The sequence below is a fragment of the Camelina sativa genome, chromosome 11 (assembly GCF_000633955.1).
Source record: "Camelina sativa cultivar DH55 chromosome 11, Cs, whole genome shotgun sequence".
In the NCBI taxonomy this organism is placed as follows: domain Eukaryota; kingdom Viridiplantae; phylum Streptophyta; class Magnoliopsida; order Brassicales; family Brassicaceae; genus Camelina; species Camelina sativa.
In genome coordinates this window covers 14,402,991-14,422,054 of record NC_025695.1, presented here as the reverse complement: position 1 = coordinate 14,422,054, position 19,064 = coordinate 14,402,991, and the positions used below count along the sequence as shown (strand labels likewise).

Sequence of the window (19,064 nt, the reverse complement as noted above, 5' to 3'; positions counted from 1 at the left end):
AAACGAGTCTCACGATAATCGTCCCTCGCATTCGATGCCTCAGCCCGTCAATGGAAAAGGCAAGGTAACAGCCTCCTCCCTCTTGATTGGGAAGCAGCAATTGCATGACAGAGATTCACGTTCTGCTCATGGTAAGATTCGATTTTTCCCCTCTTTCAATTGTTCGATTCGATTTTGGGATTCAACTTTCTTAAAAAATTGATTAGAAATTTCTTATTTTGAACATCTCATCATGACCTAATTGTTGAAAAAGTTTACGAACCTCTTTAACTTTCTCTAGCAATGATGTTATTCATTTCTTTTTTTGCCATATAGCAGTTACAAACGCATCAAAGCTAGAAACTTTAATCTTAGACACAATCCAGCTTTTGTTTCTATGTGTTTTTATATGTTTGAGAGAAAGATGTTGATGAAATGTTTTCTTGTGGTTACTGCAGCTGTGGATATATCAGACACAGACAGCGAAGAATCAGAGGTTAGTGGTTCTGAGGGAGAAGACACCTCATGGATATGCTGGTTCTGCAACCTACGAGGGAACGAGTTCTTCTGTGAAGTTGATGATGATTACATCCAGGATGACTTTAACTTGTGTGGACTCAGCCATCAAGTTCCTTACTACGACTATGCCCTTGATTTGATTTTGGATGTAGAGTCTTCCCATGGTAAGTCTTATTACCGTGATAATTAGTTATGTGATTGCGTAAGGGATAAATAATAGTATAGAGGAAAACTGGTTTGGCTTTCGGTTTTTGTTGTTCAATGTTTTGATTTGGATTGACGGGTTAACAGGTGAGATGTTTACAGAGGAACAGAATGAATTGATCGAGTCAGCAGCAGAGATGCTTTATGGGATGATTCATGCTCGTTACATATTGACAAGCAAAGGGCTGGCTTCTATGGTAAGGAAGTTTTTACTCTCAAGTTGCATATTTAACAAATCCTATATAGACCATACACCAATTATTGGTTTCTTTACCATGGTTTTGCAGTTAGACAAATACAAAAACTATGACTTTGGAAGATGCCCAAGAGTTTATTGTTGTGGGCAACCTTGTTTACCAGTTGGTCAATCTGATATCCCTCGAGCGAGCACGGTAAAGATATATTGCCCCAAATGTGAAGACGTGTATTACCCACGATCAAAGTACCAAGGAAGTATCCTTTTTTTTTTTTTTAATTCTCAGTATATATTTGCATATGCATAAAGCAGTTCTATACGGCTATGCGGACTTAGTTTTGCTTTGATTAGCTTAGCATTTGATATTTCTATATTATGTTGCGTTGCTGCTATGTTTGGTTTGTTTGTTCTTTAACACGGGAAAAAAAACAGACATAGATGGAGCATACTTTGGGACAACGTTTCCACATCTGTTCTTGATGACGTACGGACATCTGAAGCCACAAAAGGCATCACAAAGCTACACTCCAAGAGTGTTTGGGTTCAAGTTACACAAGCCGTGAAGGAAACAAGGAAGAAGGATATACTCTTGGGTGTGGAGATACAACAAAGGAAGAAGATGATTTGTACCCCTTGGGTGTTGAAAAACAAGAAATGTGTGTAAACGAAATCAAATCAAAAAAAAAAAAAGCGCTGTTTGTATCATTGAAGGTGAAACTAGTTCTCTCTCTCTCTCTCTCTCTCTCTCTCTCTCTTTCTATCTCTTTCTGTGTGTTTTGTATTGTGTCCTTAGGTTTAGTAGTTAAACATTAGCAGCATGGACTGGTGAAGTAAGATCCCATATTTATATCCAATTGTAATACTTAACCTTATTGTTCTTTTTTTGATTTCTTCTTTCCAACTACATTCCATTAAGTTAACACAATTCTCACAAATTGCTTGTACCAGTCTCTCTTTGATGTGTGATGTGTCAGCTCCTTTCAACCAATAGTGGGGTACATAAAGCCCATTGGGCTAACTCTACGAAACACAACGATCCACCTAAATTACGAATATTTTTAAAGAAGGAAAAAAAAAAGCTTTTTAATTATGTATAGGTAGGTGTCTCTGTGATTGTGTGTGTTCCTGCGAGCCTTAAGCTCTCTGTAGATTACGTAAACCTCTCTCTCTCTCTCTCTCTCTCTCTCTCTCTCTCTCTCTCTCTCTCTCTCTCTCTCTTGCTTGTGATTGTTTGTTTTTCGTCTACTTCTTGATCTAAATCGAATTTGTATCGAATCCGAAAGTATTGGTCTCTCGTCGTCCCTTTGATTTTCTGTTGGCAACCCTAAATCGCCCGAGTTGATTCTACTACCAAATCGGGCGTTGTTGAATCGCGCTTTGTTTTGTTGTAATAATGCCACCGTTTATGTCTGGCTCCAGAGCTATAGTTTCGTTAATTTCATGTCGAAACGCCATCAGGAACTCGATCAGCCGTCCGGGGATCCCTCGGCGGAGTTGTGTATCTAATCAAATTAGGAGATTTGGTTCTCTTTCAGGCGTTGAGAGATGCTCTCCTTATGGGTCAGTAATGTCCAATGATGAGGATGGTAGAGTCTCTTTCGGCACTGGAAGTTTATTAATTCAAAGACGGCATTTTCTGGGTTGTGGAGATGGGGAAGAAGGTGGTGGTGAGTTATCTAAGATCTACGAAGAGCGTCGTGTCTTGGGGTAACCTCATTAATCCTATTTTTGGATCTTTCCACTCGATTCCATTTATCCCTCTGTTATCGTACTTGTTTCGTTCTTACAATTGCTTCTTAGATATGAAATGGCACTTTGCACAACAACAAAAAAAAATAAAATAAAAAAAAATGAAATGGCACAACTTTGTGAAATGTTTCAATGCTTTATTCTGATGTTTTGTGGCCTTTATGTGTCACTGAAATATTGGCTTTTTATTTCCTGTTTTGTGGATCAAACAGTGGAAGAAGGGTTCAATGATCTAATAAGCATCTTAGGCTTTTAAACGTGTTGCAGGATTGGGATTTGCCTTTGTGTTTGTCTTGTTTTGAACCGATATACTATGAATTAAGTTTCCAGAAAGATGGTAATCAGTTGGTTTAGACTGAACTTCTGTGTTAGAATTTGTTAATGATTTTGCTTGTGGCAACATGTTCTTATGAATCCTCATCCTTACTGTTTGTTGCGAACATTGAGAATCTCGCATTGGCAATACATTAATGATTTGAGGTTCATATGCTCAACAAATGAAGATTGAACTACTCATTTGTGTTTTGTTTTAATTACAGGTATTCACCGGAGCAAATGTTTAACGTAGTTGCAGCTGTAGACTTGTACCACGGGTTTGTTCCTTGGTGTCAACGCTCTGAGGTTCTTAAAGAATATCCAGATGGATCATTCGATGCAGAACTGGAGATTGGTTTTAAGTTTCTTGTTGAGAGTTACATTTCCCATGTCGAATCCGAAAGGCCGAAATGGATTAAGGTAAGCAAGGACTTTTTTTTTGCTTTTGTTTGTTTGTTGGTTTTGAGTGACTGATGGATTTTTACCACATGATATGAATCCGTGCTTTTCAGACAACTGCGAGGGACACGGGACTATTTGACCATTTGATAAACCTCTGGCAATTTAAGCCAGGGCCCATTCCAGGAACCTGCGACCTTCATTTCCATGTGGATTTCAAATTCAATTCGCCTCTCTATCGCCAGGTAAAAAAACTATTAACAAAACCTCTCAACTTGTAAGTGTCCAATAGTTAGTACTTAGTAATGGTGCTTGGGAATTGTTAGTAATAAGAAAATTATGATTCTTATTTCCTCTAAAGATTAAAACTTGGGAATTGTTAGTAGCCGAAGAAAGCTATTAGGATAGTGTGAGTTCGTTTATTCTTGGGAATTGTTAGTAGCCGAAGAAAGCTATTAGGATAGTGTGAGTTCGTTTATTCTTGGGAATTGTTAGTAGCCGAAGAAAGCTATTAGGATAGTGTGAGTTCGTTTATTCTTGGGAATTGTTAGTAGCCGAAGAAAGCTATTAGGATAGTGTGAGTTCGTTTATTCTTGGGAATTGTTAGTAGCCGAAGAAAGCTATTAGGATAGTGTGAGTTCGTTTATTCTTGGGAATTGTTAGTAGCCGAAGAAAGCTATTAGGATAGTGTGAGTTCGTTTATTCTTGGGAATTGTTAGTAGCCGAAGAAAGCTATTAGGATAGTGTGAGTTCGTTTATTCTTGGGAATTGTTAGTAATCGAAGAAATGTAGAAGAAAACTATGGTTTCGTTCTTCCGCAAAAGATTGAAAGTTTAAAATTTGTTGCTAGGAATCAAAGACCATTTACTAGAAAATAATGATGTCTTTGTTACTCAAGGTGAATCTATTCTTGGTTAATACAAAACCTTGCAAGTAGTTTTGAAAGTATTCTTTCGCTTATTTCAGGTAGCTTCAATGTTCTTAAAGGAGGTAGCAACAAGACTTGTAGGAGCATTTAGTGACCGATGCCGACTAGTGTATGGTCCAGGAGTTCCAGTAGATGAAAACGCATATGAACAAAGAGCTTGAGACGTATCTATTATATACATATAATGGAAGTAACACATCAGTTTAGATTTCATTTTGATTGCTCGAGAGCGATTACGGCATAGCATGTTTTGTTTTGTTTTTTCATATATATGAATGCTTTTGCATATGAAGATCAACACATGACATCAGATGTTTGTTTAATGTAAAAGCAGGAATATAAAACACATCCATTTCTCTATTGGAGTCTTTTCTTTGTTCAACTATTTCTTTCTTAATCTAATAATATTGATTATGACGACATATGTGGTGACGCAACAGTCATATTAAGGTGTTTTATAAGGTTAGAGAATGATTCGATAAAATGGAAAAGTTTATAAAGGTTTGGAAGATGAACATTAGTGGGGAACCAAAAGTCTTGGGCACCTGTCATAAACTAGTCATATTACTGGTCATAACCATTGAACTTAAAAGGGAAAATATGTCACCGTGTGTGTCTCTTGAGTCTTGACTCTAGTCTTAGGGATGTTTTGGCATTAAACCAATGTTTGATTCGGTTCTCTGAAAATACGTGGTTTAACTTCTCGTTTTAATCAGGTGGAGTTTACAAAAAACATTTGATCTGCGAGAACATTATTCGATAAAATAACATAAATATGAGTCAATATGAAATGTACATTTATCAAGCCATGCAAACATATGGTCCTGCCATTCACTTAGATAAAAATTTAGCTAACAAAAATAAAATAAACATATGAAATGAGAAATAAATTTTAGTTTAACCTATACAAGGTATCATATCATGCTTTTTGATTTGTTATAGGATTAGTTTTTTAAGTTGATGGGAGTTGAGAGTTACGTTGAGGTATTTTGTCGGAAGGTGAGGAGGAAAACTTATGAACGGAAGCAGAGACGCGGTTTTGCCTTGTTCTGCTTCATCATTTTCCTACCAAATGGGACCAAAATAAGAGCATCTTTTTTTTTCGTCAAACTTTAGTGGAATTTGTCCCACTTTATTTTTATTTTATTTTAACTAATCCTATAAACATAACTTTTTAAAAAAAAATAGTGAAAAGAAAAGAGAAACGAGTCGGTGAAAGAATCAAATATAAACACTATATTATGTACCTACTAAATTCTGAATTTACAAGGTCCAAATTAAGATGATATACAATTGAATTGAGTCATTGACTTAGTTATTGTACCGTTTGTTTCAATAATGCAATGAATAAATATAGAATATATATAGACAGAGAAAAAAATGGGTTTGGTCTTTGTCTTTGTTAAGTCAAAATATGAAATAACTTTGGTCTTCTCTTTACTATTATCTTTACTTTTTTCTACGTCAGTTTCCCATTGTTAGCCGTTCCCTTTCATTTTCCTCTTCTCGATCAAAACTCTTGGTAAGCAAGAAATATACTTGTGTACTCCATAGATAGAAAAGTTTCTGTCTTTTACGTATACGGTATACCTATCTAGCTCTTTCATCTCTTTTGTGTTCATACGACTCATCTAATCTTCCACTGATTTTGATATCTCATCTGCTTCAAAACCCATTTTAGGGTTTCTTCATACAATCTACTCTCTTGCCCAAGAAAACAAATCTTGCCTTTTTCTGCAAACAAAAGAAAAAGTCTTCACTCTTTTCATTCATAGCATCTAGCTTTTCTTAATTTACCTTAAGAATTTTCTTGTGCCTGTTTTGTGTACAATTAAGATACACCCAAAATCCTCAAACTAACCAAAGAGAAAAGCAAAACAGAGGAGATATGAATTGTATCTTCCTGTTCAAGTCCAAGAAACCTAAACCTAGAAGTAATCTTGAGAAGGATAACAAAAACGCAAGATTCGAAAAGTCAGCTCCGGAATTAACTACGAGAAGATCTTCGTCGTCGTCGTTCAAACTCCCAACACCAAGATCTCTGCCAACTCCAGCGAGTGTAAAAGACTTACACAAAGAGAGAGAACAAAATCAAAATACAAATCAAAATCTGAGGGTTTTCTCTTACAAGGAACTAAGTGACGCCACGTGTGGGTTTAGCAGAACGCTAAAGATCGGACAAGGTGGCTTTGGTAGTGTTTATCAAGCCACTATTGACAATCACACCGGAGGAGATTCTCATTCTTCTCCACTTGTCGTCGCCGTTAAGAAACTCAATCGACAAAGTCTACAGGTATGCAAAAACTCATGGGATATTTATTTGTGTGTTATAATAGCAAAATGATTAAAAATTTGACCAAGAACAAGTTTGAACACAATTTTATTATCAACCAATCAAGATTGTGGCATATCATGTAATGTTTTGGAATTAGTGAATATATTCGAACTTTTAACCAAGAAATTAGTTTCACTGATGGTATTGCAAAAAGATTAGAGAACTTTAACCAAGAACAAGTTTGATTCATTTCTTATTAATGTAAGGTTTAATCTTATATAGTATTATTAGTGATCCTCTGTTTTGTAATGAAAGGGTCATAAGCAATGGCTAGCAGAGGTTCAGTTGTTGGGCGTAGTGAATCACCCAAACGTAGTGAGACTCTTAGGATATTGCGCAGAGGACAGAGAGAGGCTTTTGGTTTACGAGCTGATGTCTAATCGCAGCTTAGAAGAGCATCTCTTCACTCGAAAAACCATAACGTTGTCATGGAAACAAAGGCTTGAGATCATGCTTGGTGCAGCTCAAGGATTGGCTTATTTGCACGAAATTCAGGTTATTTTTGAATCCTAAACACATCACAACAACAACAACAAAAAATGATAAAAAACCCTTTTGATTGTTTATGCGTAGTTAGGCCCGAACCAAAAGTTGTATACATGTCTAGTACTTTAACTAGAAGCATTGTCTAGTTCAACTAGAAACATGTCACTCTTTTTTTTATCTGGGCAGGTAATATATAGAGACTTCAAATCATCAAATGTGCTTTTAAGCGATGACTTTCATCCGAAGTTATCGGACTTTGGTCTCGCTAGAGAAGGTCCAGAAGGAGACAACACTCATGTTACAACCGCGGTAAGTAACATTTTCTGTTTCTCCCTTACAAATTCTATATTGTATATCAGTAGTTTCTTTGTCCACAAGTAAAAACATCTTCTTCTTTCATTCTTTCATGATTCTCTTAAAAGAGAGTTGGAACAGACGGCTATGCAGCCCCCGAGTATGTAGTAACCGGTCATCTCAAGATGCATTGCGATGTCTATAGCTTTGGAGTTGTTCTGTATGAGATCATCACTGGTCGTAGAGCAATGGAACGAATGAAGCCTTTGCCTGAGCAAAAGCTTCTAGAATGGGTCAAAAAGTATCATGCTGATAGCAAAAGCTTCAAAATGATCATTGACTCGAAGCTATGCAACAAGTATCCAATTAAGATGGTCAGGAGGGTGGCTAAATTGGCTGATCACTGTCTGAAAAAGAACGATAAAGAGAGACCCACCATGGCCTTTGTAGTTGAGAGTCTTAGGAAGATCATTGAGGACTCAGTTTCTGTAGGTACGAGAAGTTCAGTTGGAAAATCGACGAGAGAGGGAGAGGGGTTAGTGTTAGAGCCTAGAGGTTTAGCTTTTTAGAAAAGAGTAGAGATTACTTATGTTCCCAAACAATGCCGTTTAACGTGCAAAATACATATGAGATGTGTGAAAAGCCCAAGTATAATATATATTAAGCCCATTAACGAGAGACATTGTTTTGGTCTTGTACTTAGGGAATGGTTAACCCATAATATATGATTCTGAAAACAAAATTGTGATCACAACTAAGGAAGAGATGGATGTATTCTAAAAATTTGTAATACAACCAAACTACTAAAGTTCAAACATCTATAAATCTTTTAAGAGAGGTTATGAAAAAAAAAAAAAATTGTACTACTCTCCTTAAAGTTGAAATGATTAAAGAAAAAGAGTTGTACTGCACCAAATGATCTCACAGAACATGCGCAGAAAAAGATTTGTCTGTTAATTTCTCCCATTATATAATGTTTATGAATCATGACATATCAAACCTACTCCAATAAGAATTGATACCATTACTTACACCAAATTTATTTCGCTATCATAAATGTTATATGACCAACACAAATATATTTGAATATCATTATATTATATATATTGAACTTTTTACATTACAAACCCATCATTCCAAAACAAGAGAACAGCCAGTCTGATGCTTACAAATATATTTTTCTTCCCACTAAAAAACAAAAGATTTACCTTTTTGACATCAAGATTTACCAAATTCACATAGGCGTTTTGGCCATAGTTTTTTTGTACTCCCAAAATTGCATGTTGATTTCTTCTTAAAAGAAAAAGAAAAAAAACTAATAAAAAGGAAAAGAAACAAATAAAGAAAAAAATAACAAAGAAAAGGACAAAACCCTTGAAAAAGAGAGGTTTCTTTACTTTTTTTTTATTTTTTTCCCTAACCATTTTCTTCTNGTTTCTGTAGGTACGAGAAGTTCAGTTGGAAAATCGACGAGAGAGGGAGAGGGGTTAGTGTTAGAGCCTAGAGGTTTAGCTTTTTAGAAAAGAGTAGAGATTACTTATGTTCCCAAACAATGCCGTTTAACGTGCAAAATACATATGAGATGTGTGAAAAGCCCAAGTATAATATATATTAAGCCCATTAACGAGAGACATTGTTTTGGTCTTGTACTTAGGGAATGGTTAACCCATAATATATGATTCTGAAAACAAAATTGTGATCACAACTAAGGAAGAGATGGATGTATTCTAAAAATTTGTAATACAACCAAACTACTAAAGTTCAAACATCTATAAATCTTTTAAGAGAGGTTATGAAAAAAAAAAAAAATTGTACTACTCTCCTTAAAGTTGAAATGATTAAAGAAAAAGAGTTGTACTGCACCAAATGATCTCACAGAACATGCGCAGAAAAAGATTTGTCTGTTAATTTCTCCCATTATATAATGTTTATGAATCATGACATATCAAACCTACTCCAATAAGAATTGATACCATTACTTACACCAAATTTATTTCGCTATCATAAATGTTATATGACCAACACAAATATATTTGAATATCATTATATTATATATATTGAACTTTTTACATTACAAACCCATCATTCCAAAACAAGAGAACAGCCAGTCTGATGCTTACAAATATATTTTTCTTCCCACTAAAAAACAAAAGATTTACCTTTTTGACATCAAGATTTACCAAATTCACATAGGCGTTTTGGCCATAGTTTTTTTGTACTCCCAAAATTGCATGTTGATTTCTTCTTAAAAGAAAAAGAAAAAAAACTAATAAAAAGGAAAAGAAACAAATAAAGAAAAAAATAACAAAGAAAAGGACAAAACCCTTGAAAAAGAGAGGTTTCTTTACTTTTTTTTTATTTTTTTCCCTAACCATTTTCTTCTTTTTTTTTCTTCTGAGCTTTTCAAATTCAAACTAAGATTTTTCTTTAGATGAAGAAAAAACCCATTAACAAGCTGTTAAAGCAATGAGCGTTAATGGGATTCTCTATCACTTTTTTACTTTATAACTTTGAAATTAGGCAGCAGCAACGGTTCCAGTGTGGAAAGCATAGTCACGAGATCTAGTTGGAGAAGAAGAAGAGCTTCGCTTTTCATTTCTTCTCATAGCTTTCACGGAAGATGACAGACTCTGTTTCTTCTCTTTAGCTTCGTCTCTTTCTATCTGTTCTTCTCTACACTCTTCGCTACAGAACGGTGTGTCTCCTCTGTTAAATGAAAACAAATTTAAAATCAGACACAAATTATATAATACATCTTTTTTTAAGGATGCTTGATTCACAAGGCAAATCAGGATTAGGGTAAAAAGACCTAAACTTTATCAAGCAAATCAAAACCTTAACCTCAAAGTAATCATCTAGTTTATTGTTAGCTAATAATCTAGAAAAGTAGAATTTAAGTTTTGTTTCATTGTTTATTACTCGTAACGAGATGATGAATCAAAGATCTAAGATGTATGTAAAAGTACCTGTACATGAAGATGTCTCTGTTATCACCAAGACGTTTCTTGCAGAGGAAACAAGAGTCCAAGAAATGAGGAAGTGGCTGCTGTCCGTAACAGCTATTGTCGAATCTAAAATCATGGAATTTTCCAGATCTGGGAGATGAAACAGAGTAGTCATGATGATGGTAATAATAATAACTCTGAGGATTCATCTTGAGACTGTTGTCGTAACAAGAAGGACTCGTAACTCCAGCTTCTAGAGAAGCCAAACCATCGTCTTCTTCTTCTATGAAATAAGGCTTTCTCGTTGAAACCTCCATTTTTTTTTAATGGCTTTCTTTGTCTTGTGTGTTCTTCTTTAAGTTCTTTCTTATGAGGAGAAGGGAGAGAGAGAAAGGTTTGGGGTGGAGAGGGGAGAGTTGAGGGGAAGATGGAGTTTGGTTTTTATAGGAATAGAAAGACAGGTTTGATTCTGGTTAAGAGAGAGAAACCCAAAGGAAGAAGCAACAAGTTTGAGGAACAAAACTCAAAACTCAAGAGAGAGAGAATCTATTGGCTTCTTTGTTTATGCAATACCGCTTATTTCTATATTTATTTACTACTTTTTTTTTTGTTTCTTTAATATTTTTTCATATTTTTAACTACCTAACCATTGACCATTATATGATGAATAATTGAGGCACTAGTATGATTATTGTTTTTAAGTCTTCCTCAAGCTTACAAGCATTTTCTTATGAATTAAATAATCAAATAGTTAAGTTGTGGAATAGTGGATTTGTTATTTTTAATTAGAAAGATTATTTAAAATAATTTCGATTGACCTATGTAAGTTTTACATAAATCAGCTAACCGATTCAATCGATTTGACAAAATAATTATTAGAAGGTAATAAATCTAATCCTTTTTATATGTTTTTAAAAAATATTATATGTAAGAGAATTTTTCAATTTATAATTTTCTATCTAATTATGTTTACTAGAGTCTAGACTAAGCTACATATTTTTAAATGGAGGTAAAAATAAAACTAAAATACCATTACTATGATATGTTGTCTAATCAAATTACTACTAGTGTTTTAAAACATCATTAACCTAGACGCGATTTATTTATATAAATCCTGATTAATCTCCCATGTTATAAAAATTTGCAACTATTAATTTCTGAGGAAAATGGCAACATCCCTTGTTAACGACGCTAAAGGAGAGGGAGGGACATAAACGTAATTATACATTAAAATAAAATAAACAAAAAACCATTTCTTCTGCTGTCCTGTAGTAAGAAAATCTTCGGAAAAAGGTTCCATAAAACATGGGTCCCACCTTGCACTTGGATGTTAAGAAAGTCATTGGATGGTAGGGACCACAACGCGCGTGAGATTTGCGCGTTACGTAAATAATCTCTTTCTACTCACACGAACCAGCACCACTTGTGTCTTCCCTTTATTGGTAAGGACAGTTTTAATTGTATTTTTTTATAGAACATATACGATGTCGTTTTCTCCCTTTTTTTAGTTTCCTTTTCTTTTAATTTTATTTTCTCGTGATCGACGACGTTAAATTTCTTTTCTTTTTTTTTTGTTGCGAAGACTTTGCAAAAGCCTTTGTGACGACTCTACCGCACTCAACAAAATTACATACTATTATACTCCCTTCTCTATTAGAAAACTAGAAATAATGATTTTGTAAAACTTTTACATAAATTAAGAAAATATTTAATATTCATTATAAATATAATATAATATTTATAATAACATATTATCATACTGTTAACCAATACTAGTTTATCAAAATTAAATTTTCAATTAATAAATATTGAAATTTACAATTTTCTAACATTAATTAATAGAAATTTTAAAAATCAACATTAATTGATAAAAAATTAAAATATCAACCTTTAAAAATCGATTTTTATGATACAAAAAAAAAATCCTAGTAAATCATGCTTTATGATATTTTTAAAGGTTGTTTTAATCAAAAGTTAACTTTGGTTTAGAACATAACAAATTTTATCACATGTTCTAAAAAAAGAAGATTTCTTCCTCAGAAGACAATTTTTCATTTTCTAAGCAAAATTTACATGAGATTCCTTCTCTATTAGTTGGGGTTATGATTATTAGCTCAGCTATTTTTTTTTTAAGTTTAAAAACAAAATGTGAAAAAATGTGAAAAAAAAAACATGTTAACATAATGAAATTGATGGAGAGGGACTAAATGTGAAAACATGGATTGCTTTTGAAAATACATTTATTGTGTTGTTGGACTTCCTTGGAAACAAAACAATAACTAACTACTCCTTCAAGTGTGAAACACGCGCCTGAAGGAAGCGTGTAAGCAATTTTACTGAGTACTAATAAAATAAAAAACGTCGTACACTTGCGAAAGGCTCGGAAGTTCGCAAACACTCCATTAAACCCCACCTGTCCCTTTAAAGTCTTCTTTCTTTTTTTTTTTGTTTCTTGTATCAATTTCGAAAACTTTCAACTCCATACATTAATTATGAATTCGTAAATAACAATTGTATATTTTTCTCATAAGATTTAGGCGCCTGCAAAATGCAAATGTATTTTTAATACTGTGTTGATGTGTCCAGTGAATTATTTTTAGGGATTCGTACAATAACAATTCTGGTGCCGAATATAATATTTTTCTGGTCAGAATATTTTTTTCATTTTAAAAAAATAATAACGTCTAAATATCTATGTCACTCTCCGTCATTTCAAAATTATTATAAATATTTTTGTTAGGAAATTGGCAGGAATAACCAAAAAAAAATTTATAATTAACTAGCTAACATATCTAACTATGAAAAGATCATATACACTATAATATATATAATAATGACAATTTTAACTTAAGCGTTACCACTCGCCCATACCAAACTGTATATGCATGTATTTTATCTCTATATTGACAATATATCTTTTGTCATCTCTCATCTTTTCTCATTTCTTTTTTTCTTTCTATTCTTTATATTTTGCAATAACTTTTTATTGAACAAACTGTTTTAATTTTATAAACTCAGTTAAAACTCCAGATTTTTATTTTTATTATACACTGATTTAAAGATATTAGGATGATATACTTTAGTTCATAAATTAATAAATAACAAAAATATTCATAATATATAGAGCATAATAACATTCTATTCCATTTTTAAGAAAATATATTTCTCAAGTTTCAAATTACATGAATTAAATTATAATTATAAATACATGAACGATTTACAGAGTACATCGTTTATTATCAGCGTTTAACTCAGTTAATGTGGATTGCATATAAAGTATAACTTTTTGTTGTGCGTTTAATGTGTTTGTTAGAGTTGTTTATGTTTTATCTCTTACGGTTAGCGTTTGACATGAATGCTTGGGTTACCTATGTTGTATCCGTTAAGGTATAACGTTTGATATATAGAGCATAATAACATTCTATTCCATTTTGAAGAAAATATATTTCTCAAGTTTCAAATTACATAAATTAAATTATAATTATAAATACATAAACGATTTACAGAGTACATCGTTTATTATCAACGTTTAACTCAGTTGATGTGGGTTGCATATAGAATATAACTTTTTGTTGTGCGTTTAATGTGTTCATTAGAGTTGTTTATGTTTTATCTCTTACGGTTGGCGTTTGACGTGAATGCTTGGGTTGCTTATGTTGTATCCATTAGGGTATAGCACTTGATATGGTTGCTTGAATTGTCTTGTGTTGTATCTTTTAGGGTATAATGTTTGACATAGTTGACTTGGTTGCCTATGTCCTATAGTGTTTTTTGTTATGCATTTAATTTCATCTTTTGAGTTGTTTATGTTTTATCTCTTATGATTACCGTTTAACATCGTTGATTGGGTTTTTAGGTATTGTATTTTTTAATATTTGTTCTTATTATAAATACTATTCATCATTTCAAATTTTCAACATCTGATTTTAAAAATTTAAGTTATGTCAAATATAGAAAAAAATTCTAATTCTTATAATAAATTTCAAAATTTTAGTTATTTCTGTGAAAAAGATATATGAAATTAAATTTTAAAGGAGTATGAATTATTTAATCAAATAAATAAATAAATCATCTCATCTCCAATACTCCTTTAAACTGGGCGTGTCACTCACATTACCCCTCTAATGTCTTTTTACACTAGCCGATGGTTACTCTCTTAATTTTTATTGTTAGTTGGCTATATTCTTTATTGATTTTTTTGTTTTGGTTATGGTGCAAATTCGCCCATTTTTGCTTTTTTGTATTTCTCTGTGATTCTTCTCTCTTCTCTCTCTCTCTCATGGCTTTTTTTGTATTTTTTAAAAAATAAAAAATGTCATTATTTTCTCAACTGCATAAATCCTGTGGGTCCATCTTTTCCTAGCCCATAGGATTGGAGAAGGTCCCAATTCATACTTTTCTTTAAGCTATGCTTTTTTCTTTTTTTACGTGCCTTTGCCAAATGCCAATGTTGCCATTGCCTCTATTGGACCGTTGTTTACGTTCGTTCTTTTATCTCTAAACACCTATGTCTATGTCTATATGTGTACGATTAATCGTCGATAGTTTTGCTTTTGCATAAGGTTCACAGCCATGATTCAACTACACTAATGATAATAAAGGTGTACGTCAACAAAACGTGGTGATGTATGTATTCATGGTACCATTAGTTGAGACTTGAGAGAGTATTGTGTATGAATGTATGTCCTGTGTATGTGCTTAGCAAGAAAAACAAATGTTGAATTTTCTTACGATTATTAAAGGGAATCAGACTATATTATATTTATTGTTGAACTGTATATTCGTACAAAACAAGTGGTTGAACGGCTAAATATTAAGAAAAGAATAAATTGTTGATGACTTGACTAATTCGTTGTTTATGTATCCAAGATTTATAGTCAAGTTCAAGAAAACTTGGGATTTTCGGTGTAATATTATTACAAATGTTTATTTCGACGGATGCGTGATTTATTCTGGAGAGAGTCAGTCATACGAAAGGACACGGGTGCCCCAGTACGTGGCATAAGCCTTCAATAGAGCAGTACTTGACTACTAACCAGGTCAAATCTAATGTCGTCCTTCGTTTCTAAGATGGACGGTTCACAATGTTTTTTTTTTATTTACAGAATCCTTAGTTTCTCCATTGTACGTGATTCATTATTGATTGTTCTTGGGTCCATTTACCGAATCTGCTCAGTCAAGTCTCCCCCTGATTACAGTGTACTTTTTTCAGAGAAAGTTCTTGTCAAGATGAAGAGAAGACGCTTATTATATGTGTACATCAATTTTGAAATATGTATTTTCTCTCCGGTTTTGAAGTTTTCTACGAAATTATAAGCCGGCGGTCTAATAATAATACTACACCAGGTTTTATTGAATAGTATAATCTATGAAACGAAATCTAATATAGTTATATATCTAACAGAATACATCACGTCAAGTGATTTATGTATCAACAGAATACATCACGTCAAGTGATTAATGTATCAACAGAATACATCACGTCAAGTTATTAATGAATCAAAGCCTCAATCAACTATGAACTAATTATCAAAACCATTTTATGAAAATTCTATAAAATTATTAAATTTCAACTTAATTATTCCATAACAAGAGAGAAATTGTGAATATCTTCAATAAATCAAATGATATGATCGGTTACTATTTTTGTTATTGAAAGCTGTATCATCATCGCCTTATTTGGCTTTAAATTCAATAGTCAGCAAGCAATATACGATCTTGTAGGGAGAGGAAAAAAAAACAATACTACTCCAATCGAGTAATTTACATGTGCCCGTACGGTAATTTGCACACAGTTCTTACAGCAATAATTATGATTTTAATACTCTATTAATCGTCGAGTTTGGCACATGGGATGAGTTCTAAAAGGGAACAACATTTGTGGCGCACCAGGCCATTCATTACTTATTTGTTTAATTAAAACATTGGAAACCAAAATAATATAAAAAGTCCATAGAATTAGCAACTTGATTATAGTAGTAAATATTTTAAGTTTAAGTAAATAACCCTGAGAACAGGCTTGCTCTTCAAGTTTGATGGAGTTTCTCATATCATTAGGTTCATTGTTTACAATAAGAGATCTAGAAGCTGCCACAAGGCAACAATATGTCTCCTATGTCGAAACACATCGGTTCTCGTATTAGATTCTCTCCCACTTACTTTGATAAAACTAATAGATTAACTAACATAAAGCAAATTCCACTAATTATCATTACTTTATACTTTTCTTTTCTTAATCCCACACCTAATATTCAATTCTTAATTGTTTATTTTCTAAATAATTGTGTATCGGTAGGAGCCAGGAGGGCAGCCTAAGATACTTATTTTGTCGTTTATGAATCATATTCTTATATAAATTAGCTTATATTAATTCTGTTGTCTACTTATTTTTGTTCATATCCTGAATGATAACACTTGAACCAATAAATACAGTATTCATTAGTTATATACTTATACACTCCACTTGTTGAGTAATTAATTTTTATCGAAGGGCCTGGGCTTGCAAAACACATACGGCCTATCATCAATCCCAAGCAATCCAACCATTGTACTGGTTGAGCCATTTGACAGTAATCATTTTGGGTCACCAAACTTGTCACTTGTCTCTGTCAACTTTGTTACCTTTCCCACCATCTACACCCACATTAAAACAAAACAAAAAGCGATTTGCAATATTTTTTTATATCACTTCGGTGTTTGGATAATCCAACTAATCCGGGGATGAGCAACTCTCTTTTGCTATACAAACCTAGAACGTTAGAGCACTCATGTAGAAGCCGCACCACGCGCAGCTTGGTTGTTTGCAAGAGAAATCTAACTCGAGCGTTTGTAATTTTACGCCATGAACCCCAACTCCTCTATTGATCATTTGCAAAATTATAGAAGTAGAAAATGTAGTATTTCGTATGTTTACACTAAAATGCTCACTCTGATATGTCTGCAACCGTTATGATTTTAATGACAATAATGTGATGTTACCCAAAAAAAAACCATCCCTTGAAAGTTTTAATATTCTAATTCACATATTTTTGTTTAAAACGATTTCTATCCTTTGCATGCAATGTTTTATGATGTTTTACACTAAAATGCTCACTCTGATATGTCTGTCATAAATTATATATGATTCTGGTAAAAGAAAACATATATGCCTTCACATTGTTACAAAAAAAAAAAAACATATATGCTATGATAACATCATAAAACATTGCATGCAAAGGGTAGAAAGTTGGGAGAAAGAGTTGGACTCTTACAATTACAACATCATTCATACATAAACCATTGTAAACGTTTTGAATAATAGGAATACACAGCTTTTTACAAACCTCGAAGAATAGATTAGTCTAGGTTTTGGTAAGAGCTTCTGATGCAGCGCATCTTGCTTTGATCACGCCTCCCATGAGTCTCGTCGTGATCAGGCCTCTTTACTATTTCCCGTTTTGGATTTCATTCTTATGGGCCTTATGGTTAGACTTTATATGTTAGATTAGCTTCTTAATTATGGTAGGATTTTGTTTTGTGATCTTCTTATTTAAGGAGCCGTGACTATTTTGTATGTAATTATTGATTATTGAATAAACAAGTTTTACGAGAGCTTTGTGTAAAGCCTAGAGAAGAGAACTCTCAACCCTAAGAGCTTGTGTTCAAGCCCTGCAAGGAGGATTTGCAAAACCACGTTGATATCGCTCCCGATCTCAACCCTATCCTTATTGCTTCTTCATCAAGTTACGACGTTCTAAGCAAGATCCGTTCGTGAATCCGAGTTCTCCTAGAGATCCAGCGTTGTCGTCCGTTAATTAAGCTTCCGCTCTCTATCAGCTTTTTTAATTAAAAATAATGATATCACATATATAGCATAACAGTTAGTTATATGATTTTTGATTATATATATATGCAAAATTGATGATTCCTAACACGGATTGCCAACCAAAGTGAACGTGTTCATACAAGTGATTTTGTTCTCTTGGCTATTGTCTACACATATAATTGAAAAAGTAGATGAATGATTAAGGAGATGGATCCAAATGCTTTGATTATATCGTTTATTGAGGGACAAAGGAGTCACATGAATAGTTGGATCGCATTATTGTCACGTGGAACTATGGAATGACAAGTCCATTGATTCAACTCATTAGGAAATGTCTCTCACCAAATTTAGATTTCAATGTGAGGATCAATCCCTTTAGAATATACTACTACGTTATTATATCTATTTTTTAAAATATGGTAATGGTAATGGCAGTCTGTATAATTACGAACGCCAAAAGCAAAAGTGGACATACTAATTATGAAAAAGATTGGACAATTTCTGCGTGTCTTTCCATCACTTTCTGCCGCAACGCATCATCATATATATATAGTCACGGACTCGTACTCACAAAATTATAAGCTAAACTGAAGCAACATTTTCAAAACTCCATTTCTTAATTAGTGCAACTTCTTCATGTTTTCAAGCTATTAGTTCAATACTATGGATCTGTGCTAGTAAATGGATACTTGGAAATAGCATGAGCTATCAGGATTAGTATTGGACCATTGGTAAAACTAACACTACGTGAAGTCGCGGACCACGAGTTTCTTACTGTTCTAACGTTTTAATTTCTTTCCTTACAATATGGTTTTTTCCAATATCGAAATTATTCATTTTTCTAAAGTAACGAGTTCAAAATTTAGATGATCTAAACAAAAAAACAATTTCCAAAAGAAAGAAACGAAAAT

At 33.1% G+C, this 19,064-nt stretch overlaps 4 protein-coding genes across 4 annotated transcripts in view; 3 read left to right on the top strand and 1 right to left on the bottom strand.

Moving 5' to 3' along the window:
• Positions 1 to 1,782, top strand: part of LOC104723324 (casein kinase II subunit beta-2-like) — a gene marked incomplete in the record, with an annotated part of 3,299 nt that extends 1,517 nt beyond the window's left edge. The window contains 5 exon segments of the mRNA XM_019232637.1: positions 65 to 131; positions 438 to 662; positions 790 to 899; positions 990 to 1,155; positions 1,331 to 1,782. Of these exon segments, the coding sequence (XP_019088182.1) occupies positions 65 to 131; positions 438 to 662; positions 790 to 899; positions 990 to 1,155; positions 1,331 to 1,461 (699 nt within the window).
• On the top strand, positions 2,012 to 4,658 carry LOC104723323 (coenzyme Q-binding protein COQ10 homolog, mitochondrial-like). Its single transcript, XM_010441667.2, has 4 exons — positions 2,012 to 2,605; positions 3,187 to 3,382; positions 3,475 to 3,606; positions 4,328 to 4,658. Exons 1-4 carry the CDS (start codon positions 2,292 to 2,294, stop codon positions 4,448 to 4,450), a joined length of 765 nt encoding a protein of 254 aa, XP_010439969.1. The 5' UTR covers positions 2,012 to 2,291; the 3' UTR covers positions 4,451 to 4,658.
• On the top strand, positions 5,749 to 9,078 carry LOC104723322 (probable receptor-like protein kinase At5g47070). Its single transcript, XM_010441666.2, has 5 exons — positions 5,749 to 6,582; positions 6,880 to 7,119; positions 7,297 to 7,419; positions 7,533 to 7,896; positions 8,848 to 9,078. Exons 1-5 carry the CDS (start codon positions 6,178 to 6,180, stop codon positions 8,922 to 8,924), a joined length of 1,209 nt encoding a protein of 402 aa, XP_010439968.1. The 5' UTR covers positions 5,749 to 6,177; the 3' UTR covers positions 8,925 to 9,078.
• Positions 9,545 to 10,890, bottom strand: LOC104723321. Its single transcript, XM_010441664.2, has 2 exons — positions 10,371 to 10,890; positions 9,545 to 10,110 (listed from the first exon to the last, which is right to left on the bottom strand). Exons 1-2 carry the CDS (start codon positions 10,664 to 10,666, stop codon positions 9,921 to 9,923), a joined length of 486 nt encoding a protein of 161 aa, XP_010439966.1. The 5' UTR covers positions 10,667 to 10,890; the 3' UTR covers positions 9,545 to 9,920.

Excerpts from the sequence above, each read along its gene's own strand:
- LOC104723321 (XM_010441664.2), bottom strand. The coding sequence starts at position 10,666 with ATGGAGGTTTCAACGAGAAAGCCTTATTTCATAGAAGAAGAAGACGAT. Across the intron at positions 10,111-10,370 it reads AGAGACATCTTCATGTACAG|AGGAGACACACCGTTCTGTA; the intron begins GTACTTTTACAT and ends TTCATTTAACAG.
- LOC104723322 (XM_010441666.2), top strand. The coding sequence starts at position 6,178 with ATGAATTGTATCTTCCTGTTCAAGTCCAAGAAACCTAAACCTAGAAGT. Across the intron at positions 6,583-6,879 it reads TCAATCGACAAAGTCTACAG|GGTCATAAGCAATGGCTAGC; the intron begins GTATGCAAAAAC and ends TTGTAATGAAAG. Across the intron at positions 7,420-7,532 it reads ACACTCATGTTACAACCGCG|AGAGTTGGAACAGACGGCTA; the intron begins GTAAGTAACATT and ends TTCTCTTAAAAG.
- LOC104723323 (XM_010441667.2), top strand. The coding sequence starts at position 2,292 with ATGCCACCGTTTATGTCTGGCTCCAGAGCTATAGTTTCGTTAATTTCA. Across the intron at positions 2,606-3,186 it reads GAAGAGCGTCGTGTCTTGGG|GTATTCACCGGAGCAAATGT; the intron begins GTAACCTCATTA and ends TTTTAATTACAG. Across the intron at positions 3,607-4,327 it reads ATTCGCCTCTCTATCGCCAG|GTAGCTTCAATGTTCTTAAA; the intron begins GTAAAAAAACTA and ends CGCTTATTTCAG.